Source organism: Microplitis demolitor, chromosome 8 (assembly GCF_026212275.2).
Source record: "Microplitis demolitor isolate Queensland-Clemson2020A chromosome 8, iyMicDemo2.1a, whole genome shotgun sequence".
Classification (NCBI taxonomy): domain Eukaryota; kingdom Metazoa; phylum Arthropoda; class Insecta; order Hymenoptera; family Braconidae; genus Microplitis; species Microplitis demolitor.
Genome location: NC_068552.1, coordinates 17319254 through 17329056, shown reverse-complemented (window position 1 = coordinate 17329056; position 9803 = coordinate 17319254). Strand labels below are relative to the sequence as shown.

Here is a 9803-nt window from a genome sequence, read left to right as displayed (position 1 = left end):
ATCTGGTCAATTTATTACTTATTAGAATTAAAAATTAAAAAAGTTCATTTATTTCGGTGTACTTAAATAAAGGATGAGGTGGGTAATAATAATAATAATAAATAAATAAACATATTAGTTAAATTTTCAGCAACTCGATGTATTTATTTAAATAAATACTTTGACTTTTACAATATACAAAGGCATTCATCAGTATAAAATTCAGAATAAACAGACGAAAATAATAATAATAATAATAATTGTCACATAGAAAATGTAATTGTCAGTTAAAACAAAAAATGATTATTTAAATCATAAGGGAATGTATTTTCAACCATTTATGCAATCGCTCAACACAAATCGCTATTAAAGTACAATTTTAAATTTCACCCAAGAAAATATAGAATAAATGGCTATATATTTATATCGCTTGCCTTGTAATCACTACTTAATCGCATAACTGCGTCAATTAGTAATTATCAATTACTTTGTTGAAATTAATTAACGACTTTAATAAAATTTACCCTTTATACTTTGACAATAACTATTATCGATTTACCTCTGTACCTTTATCTATTTTTTGACTTTGCATTTAAATCTCAGCTTACATGCCATTATTATTTACATATAAAATGCCTCACAATAAATGTTTGCAGACATTATCGCTTTGGTTTCCACATCATAAATTACAGTATAATATTAATTACACTCTTTACTCTCAAATTAATTAACAATCAAATCTTATACAGAATAATAATAATTAATAATCATCGAGTCTACAAGATAATGGTGATAAAAAAATTAATAAATATAATAAAGCATGTTTTTTTTAAAACTGAACACCTTCAATAATATTTGATTAAATAATTTGAATTTAAATACACGAGTTGCAATTAATATATATTCATATGTATTTGTAAACTCGATAATTGGCTGACTGATGATGATAATTTATCATTTAAATATACTCGACGTTCTATATTATTTTATTTTTATATTCAACTCTCTCTTTAATCTACAATAACTTTTTTTATTATTATACTTTTTTTTTTATATTTTATATTTTTTTAAATTTTACTTTTCACAAGCTAAATAAAACGCTCACCAATATAATTATGACAATAATTAATCACACAATCATCAATTATAATTAACTATTTACATAATAAAGTTGCTGTTAATTAACAATTTACAGATGATAGCTGGTGAAGCGTTAGCACGTCGAGTTTTACAATAAATTTTTTTTCTTTCAAAATATCATATACAAACAATCATCAACATTCCAATATATATATATATATATATATATATATATATATATATATATATATATATATATATATATGTATATATATTTTATTACGAATATATTTTTATCTCTTATTTTTAATTAATCAATATTTAAATTATAATAATAATTATTTATATTTTAAAAATTTAAACTTTTGTTATCAGAAATTCGTATCGATGAGTGTAAGACCAAGTGTACTGTCTTATGCAGAGCTCCACACATGGTTTGGCTGTGCCAGATTTGTCAGCGATCATCTTGTGTTCGAGACTTTAAAGAGACCGCTGGCAATGGTAAGTGACTTGTCTGCATGTTTCGTTGTACTTGTTTGTATGTCTGTGTATTTTATCGTCTTAGATGTGTGTGTATACTGTATATATGTATTGTATATACATCAGGTATACGTTACATCGTGTGTGATTATACGTGTGTCGGTATTTAAACTAGTCGCATCTCATGTATTTACTACTATACAGCCATGTTACTTTAATCAAACGAGAAATCGAGATCAGTAGTCACGACGGTTATTCAAATACTATTGATATGATGCTTTGGAGCAAATTTTTTTTTTTTAATTCATAATTTTGGTTCAAAAAAATATTTTTTTACTCTCTGAACATGAGTCAGTGAAGTCAATGAATATTTACTAATTCATGTTTATAGAGTAATTTTATATATTTTTTTTGTAAAGTAAACACCCCCGACCCGACCAAAAAACTAGTGTCCGATCCCCCAGAGCAGTTGCATATTTATTTATTAAAATTTAGTAAACGTGATCTTAACCACCTGTGAGACCAGCAAGTTCCCTGATCAGGTATACGTAACACCTGAATATTTAATCGTGTGCTTGACGTATGTGAGTGTTTAAACTAGTCGCATCTCATGTATTTACTACTATACAGCCATGTTACTTTAATCAAACGAGAAATCGAGATCAGTATCACGACGATCATTTAAATACTATTGATATGATGCTTTGGACCAATTTTTTTTTTAATTTTTAAATTTTTTTTTTAATTTTTAAATTTTTTTCTTAATTTTTTAATTTTTTTTAAATTTTATAAATTTTTTTTTGCAAAGTACAATAACTTGCACCAGATCAGGAAACCAGTGTCCGTCTCCTCCATGCAGGTGCATATCTATTTACTAAAATTAAGTAAACGTGAGAGATCGAAGCCAGTTTCCCGATCGGATACTAGATCAGAGTATTAATCCCTTAATTAAACTAATAAAATAATAATCGAAAAGTAATGAAAATTAAAACAACCTTTACAGACAACCGTCGCGATTGATAAACTTGAAAAAGAATGAGAAAATAAAATATAAATAATAATCGATAAATTACTATTTTAATTTAGATTTATATAAATTTATAAAACTTTTAAAATCATTATATTTTTTTCTCGTTCTTTTTTTAAATCTTTGTTATCACTATTATTTACATAAATTAACTATTCAATTAACCGCTAAATTTTTTTCATTTAAAATTACTTATGATTGTACAGTTAATTTGGTATGATTCTATTTACATTTTAAATGAGGTAAAAAAAAACTATATCATTGACATGATATTATAAATCCTAGCAATCAATAATAATAATAATAATAATAATAATAATAATAATAATAATAATAATAATAGATCAAATAATAAAATAAAATAAATGTAAATAATTATTTACATACTTATTAATTATATATGATAATCAAAGAAAATATTTGCACAAATAATTCAAAATAAATAATGAAAAATAATAAAATATTTACATTTTTAATACTAATGACAATTTATCATTGGATTGCTATATTAATTAATTATTTAATTAATTATTACCGATTAAATATTTACATGCTCGAATAAACGATTAAAGTCACACGAAAAAAAAAAAAAAACTAAATTTACCAAATATATTTTACAAAATAAAAAAAAAAAAAATAAAGTTATAATGCGGTGACTCTATTCGCTATTGATTGACAATGCTAATCCCGCGGATGAATGTCTAACAACAGTCGAGTTTTTTCTGACTTGTTTTCGAGTTAATTTAGAGCCAGCATTCTCGACTTGTACAAGTAATTTTTGGAATTGCAAAATCTGTACCAAGGTCACATTAGGATTCATATTTTTCGTAAGATACGACAAAAATTTCTTAGCGTGTTCAATAGCTTCTGCCTTACCAACAGGTTCGGGTTTGTTTTCTTCATCGTCGTCTTCTTTATCGCTGTCGCGAGCGGATTCGTGGCCAGCGTCCTCATTAGCACCACCAGCTGTGGCATTGATACTTGACATAACATTTACACTGTTGTTGAAAAATATTTGATCAAGAGTTGCCCGATTCTTGCTGTTGAGTGGCTTTTTGGCCAGCGTCGAAGTTGGTGTCGTTATTGGAGTAGAATCTTCAGCAGGCGTTGGTGCAGACGTCACTGCAGGCTGCATTTCATTTATGCTGGACTGGTACCAACCGTAAAACGGCAACTGTTGGTTCATATTCTTCGAGTTTGCTTCAGCAGTTGGTGTGATCTCCAAAGCCTGTTGCTGCTGCTGTGCAATTTTGTACCTCAATATCTGATCATTCAATCCATAACTATTGCTGTTGTTGTTGAGGATAGTGTTGTTGTTGTTGGCGGTAATGATGTTATTGTTGTTAGTATTAAAGGTATTGCTGTTGTTGTTGATGGCATTCAAATTGTTGTTATTGAAATTGCTGGAGTAATTTCTGGCCTGATTATTGGGCGCAGGATTTCTGATTTTGTTTTTCGATTCGCGACCCAGTTCCGGTGATTTTCTCGGTGACACTGGAGCCAAAGTCGTTGGATCGTCGAGAGATAATGGCAAACTTCTGCGTCCATAATTCAAGGCATGAGTACCGTTTGGTTTAGCAACTCCACTGATGTTCTTATTTTTACTACCAAGAGAATACTGTAAACCATTTGCAACAAGACTTGCGGAAATATTATTATTGTTGTTGTTATTTTTTAGTCTGGCAGCTTCCCGCAGTGAATACTCATAAACGGTGTTGGCATAATGGGATAAAACATACGGCGAACTCATCCCTTGGAGTTGCAAAAGCATCGCGGGATCTTCTTTCAACCGAGCCATGACTGCTGCTAGTTGCGCGGCCTCAGTTTGTGTCAAATTTGACATTCTTGTCGCGTTGTTTTCAAGATTTTCATTTATTCCATACGAAGAGCTCGATATTCTGGCTGACTGATGGTCAGTTTTAAGTTTTTTGGCAGCTGGGCCATTGTCTTCACTGTAGTAACTGCTTACTGGAGCAACTGGTGCTGGGTTGCTGGTCACTGACAGCGGCGAGTTTCGCTCATTGTCAGATGGCGATGAGTTACGAGCTAGACTACGGATTTTTTCCTCGGATTTGCACCACCCACGGAGTGTGGACTCAGGTACTCCGATATCGCGGGCGACAGATGCTTTGCTCTCGCCGTCATGGACTCGTTGAATAGCGAGGACTTTTTCATCATTCGTCAGGGCTCTCAAGGGCCGCTTGCCGGGTTTTCCACTGTCGCTTTTCATCTTCATTGTCCTGAACAATTATCAACCAATAATTAATTCAATAATTACTCATAAAATTAAAAAATAAACAGTAGCGGTAGACCCGATAAACACAAGTGTCGACAACTCTCACTACAAATGTTAAATACTCGCGAGTACCAACGATGTACTTGATAATCGCACAAGTTTAAGTAACAGAGAGAGTATAGTGAATAACTGGGGGATGAGAGAATATTTCCACGTAGTAGAATAGCACATGCGCTCACAGTAATAAAGAGTTTTTTATGAATGAACACAACTCCCACCACAGCAGACACCAGGCGGTTTGTATATAGGGGAGTAAGAGAGGAAAGTCTCCCGTAAAACGGCACTCCCGATTCCTCTTCCGCGCGTCCCCTTACAACAGCCAATCGAAAGTCAGCGCGGGAACAATATTATTGCTGTACCACGAGGTGCACCAACGGTACCAGCAACTAAAAAATACAAACAAAATCACCAGGTTTAGTAACGACCGGCACTTGTTGTCTGTTTTTCACTTAAAAAATACCACTTTTAATTATGAACAAAAAAAATCACCAGTTTTAGAGAAGGTAACACTCGCGAGGATCCAAGATATCGTACACTGATGCTAAGAAAAATAAAATAATTATAATATTTTGTTTCATATAAACCAGACGAGTATCGTCGTCTCACTACACACACCACATATACGATAAGATTATCGTTTCCTCTCACCCGCGTGTTCTATTTCTCTTTACTCACTGTTCGTCGTACTACTAAAGCTCTCTTATACAACAGTCGCATCAGCATCTAAAGCACCCGACTGCTACTCGGCTTGTCTTTGGCACCAGTGTGTAGTTAAGTAAAAAATATACACGCGCACACACAGCACACAATCTAATCCAGGTTCGTAGACCGTGGAATGCGTCGCGAAATAATTTTTACGATGACCGTTTTAAAGAGCGCGACTGCAACACGTCTTTTGATATTATAAATATATATATATTTTTGTAAGTTGACACGATAATGCAACGCGATGGTGTTGAAAAATAACCGGTGAAAATATTAGACACAATAGTGTTGAAGTAAAACTCAGTAAGCGAAAGCACTTAAGATTTATTTAAACTCGAGGATGGAGCGATTTAAGCAGTGACCGGTCGGGTCAGTGTTCACTCCGTAACTGCTCGACCTGAACTGATTTGAAACTGTCGGGTGTGTGAGGCCTATACTAACGCACACACGTTTCTCTAATACACCAACTTGTATCCCCTCTTGCGGAGTTCGTCATCGGGGGGTGTTGTATATCGTGCAGTAACTGCTGCCCCCTCTCCTCTGTCCTTGTCCTTTACGCAGTTACTGTCCCTCTCTTTGGCTCACTCGCTCGTTGGCACGTCCCCTGCCCCTTCACTTAGGCGGCACTTGCCTTAGCTGCCCTTCGATAATCGCTGATTGGCTCAATCGCACAAATGCTCAATTTATATATATGTTGTCTCTGATAATTTTAACTTGAATTATCTTTCGTCTATAATGTCCTATCACTCGGCCCTTGTGATTCTTTATCTTCTCCTCTGGTCTTCTATTGTCAGTAGGTTACCAAGATAGATATATATAAATGTATATAAATGTATGTATGTGTGCGGAAGATACAAAGACTGCCGCGAAGGGGAAAAAAAGAGCGACAAGGCTCGCGCCGTTCGACGATGCTCTCGCGACGAATCGCGACGCTCAACTGTGCCGGTGGACGCCGACTTTCCGCGGACTCGCGACGCCGTTACCTCTCTCTCGTCTCTTTTACCCACCATCACCGCCGCCTCCTCTTCCTCCTCCCCCTCCCCCTGCGCCTCTCCTGTCCCTCGGTTCGCCTCTTCACCCGGCCGTTGTCGTCGCCGACGTCGTCCCACACCCCTCTTTGCCAGCAAACCGCTGCTCTGGCCTCTCTTCCTTTCCGTTCCACCTCCCAGTACCCCGCGGGTCCTTCCAAGCGTCGCGCTCTGTCCCCTTATTCCCCGAGTGCCACTCACTCTGTCTCAATGTATTTTTCTCTTTCTAACTAAACCCTCGTTACCCGCGTTGTGTTGAACCTCTCTTACGTCCCTTGCTGCCTTGTCATCATTGCCTTGCTCGTCGTTCTCGTTGCCATCGTCGGCACTCTATTCCCGAATAACCCGCGGACTTTCCGAGCCAACAGCCCGCACCGAGGCTCCGCTGAATCACCCGAACCCCAACAACGATCGCTCTCGCGCCTGCTGGTTATATTTCCTGGAATCATGCAAAGGCTCCTAAATTTACTGAGGCCATTTCAAATAACACAGCTCAGTCTCTGATGTTGATGCTGATGACCAGAGCCCAGACCCCAGACCCCAGGGCCTTTTACTTTTATTCTTTATTCTATTTTTCTTTACCGAGTTATCTTCATCTTTTCTAGAAATATTTTTTATCTCGTTATTTTATACTCCAACACGTGCTTGACACAGTTACTTATTTATTGTTATATTTTTTTCCTTATATATATATATATTTATTACTCTAGATTCAATTTATGCCGTTTTTATTTTATTTACCGAGATTTTCTGGCCTTTAATTGTTTTATTGCTGTATGATGATAGGGGATTTTATTTTTATTGCTTAGGGGTTAAAGATAAAAGAGTAAAATTGCCGAGTGATAGTTTGAATGAAAATTTTTAAACGATAATTGTATATAGCAATAGTAATTCAGTTGCACCCACGTGTGCAGAACGTAAACTTTGCATTTGTTGTAAACCACGTTCTCTATATACATCTACACATATATACAACACATCCACATTTATACACTCATATATATAATAAAGTATACGAGGGTGAGCGAATAAACGCCGCTTAAAAAGTGACAAAGTTGACTCCCCCTCGTAAACGCAAAAAAAAAATAATAGTCTCTTTTATAACTGTATTTAAAGTGTATTACTCTACCGTAATATCTTAATATCCTGAGCTTTTTTTTTATTTTTATTTTTATTTTATTTGTTTGTTTATTATTTTTCTATTGAGCCATATAAATCCAAGTACTTGACGTTAAAATGTCAGATCGGTGAACTTGAAAAATAAAAGTATCGCATTCTTTTTACAATACCACATACTACATATACATACATATATACATAAGTAAATATATAAAACACAGAGTGTATATAAAAAAACGTACTCGAAATAAATGAATGGAAATTGTAGGCGATGAGAGTGAAAGCAACTGCAATACAAAGATATACTACATATACAGATACATATATATATATATAAATACATTTACAACTTTATAAATGTACATACGTAACATATATAATATAATATATGTATCTACACATACACAATGTATATAATAGTGTGCAGGACGATTGAATGTATTTCTCTGGTGGGTACTCCAGGCGCAATGATCCATTCACTGTTTCCGTTATCTCATTCATATCTCTGTAACCAGGACGGAAGATACCGAGATGAGTTTGAGCGTGAGTGAGACGAAATTATAAAGAAAGAGAATTGAAAGAGGAAAGGAAAAGAGGTATAGCGGCTGTGGAAGACAAGTTGAGTCGAGAGAGAAAGAGGCATAAGAGAGAGTAACTCGATACGAGGACGAGTTACTTCCGAACTCGCAACTACTCTACGTCTTTCTCTAACTCGAACTCAATATCACCCCTTTCTTCCTTTTCCTCTTGCTCTTGCTCTTATCCAACTTGTTCTCTCATCTGCCGTGGTCTCATTCTGCTTCACTTATTATATATCTTGTATAGGTATATATGACTCTTTCCCCACGGTTGGCAAAATTTTTCATCTCGCTCCGATCGCCTTACCGGAAGTTACGGAACGAGAGCAACCAAAGTATGAGGTATATCGTCATCAGTCGATCCTTGTTGTTCTACTCGGTGTCCTTTTCTCTTTGCAGAATCTTTTATTCTGCTTCTATCTCATCTTAACTTGTTTTCTCAGCTTCGCTCTCTCCCTCGTCTACTGAATACTATATACACTCTTTAAGCAAGTTGCTTCAAGATCAAGGTCTTCACTGAGTTTTATATAGGTTAAAGACCTATCTAAGTAACTCGGAAGAAATGAAAAGTTTTGCGAAATAAAATTACTAAAGTCTCTCAAGCATGTGGTGGGTATGAATTGGAATAAAAAATAAAGTTAAATAAAAGAAAAATGAAGGAAGTACAGAAAGAAAAAAGTATTTAAAAAAAAAAAAAAAAAGGGTAAGAGGGCGAGGCAGGGAAACAAGAATTGTCTCGGCGAAACTTGGACAAGGGGCGTGTGAGAGGGACAACAAGCTTGAGAGGAGAATCGATCGACCGGTCTTTATTTACCACCAGGAAAGTTGAGTCCGAGGAGAGAAGTTTCTCATCTCATCTCATCTCATATCTCTCTCTGTGGCATTGAGTATTTTGTTGTTGCCGTTGTTGTTTAAATGTGGTTGTGCGAGCGACAGTAACCAAACCGTCCCCTCACATGGTCATCGGTGATATGCCATTGCGAGCAAAATGGTACAGGCAATGTGCGACGACGTCCGGTAAGATTAATTTTCGTCCAACGGAGTTTCATCGCCGGCGGATAAAACTACCATCGCTTCTGGACACATTCTCAACTCCGTTATACTCACAACGGTATCGAGACTTGGAATCGATTGAAATTTTTCTTATTTTTCTTCCTCTTGGATAAATTACTATCATTTTTCCTCTCACTTTTATCACGATCGATATTATTGATAAAAAAAAAATCCCATGACTTTTATTTACACTCTACTTTTTTCCTTTCACGTTAATTTACTTCTCATAATAAAAAAAAAAAAAAATATTTAATTTGACCCACAAACGTTATTCAAAAAATTAAATTCTTCACAAATGATAAAAATAAATACACATAATTAAGTTATTATGTAAGTAGTTTATTTTTTCCTCACATATTTATTTTTATACTCCGTTTTATTTTTATTTATCATTCAATTCAATTACTCGATTACTTATTTTTATTTTTTTCATAAAATTATCTCAAAATAACAACATG

General features: G+C 34.7%; 1 protein-coding gene across 1 annotated transcript; it reads right to left on the bottom strand.

Annotated features, from left to right (window-relative positions):
- Window positions 1-1782: 1782 nt before the first annotated feature.
- LOC103578880 (GATA zinc finger domain-containing protein 11) lies at window positions 1783-6490 on the bottom strand. Its single transcript, XM_053741291.1, has one exon. It carries the CDS (start codon window positions 4800-4802, stop codon window positions 3225-3227), a length of 1578 nt encoding a protein of 525 aa, XP_053597266.1. The 5' UTR covers window positions 4803-6490; the 3' UTR covers window positions 1783-3224.
- Window positions 6491-9803: the final 3313 nt, after the last annotated feature.

Excerpts from the sequence above, each read along its gene's own strand:
- LOC103578880 (XM_053741291.1), bottom strand. The coding sequence starts at position 4,802 with ATGAAGATGAAAAGCGACAGTGGAAAACCCGGCAAGCGGCCCTTGAGA.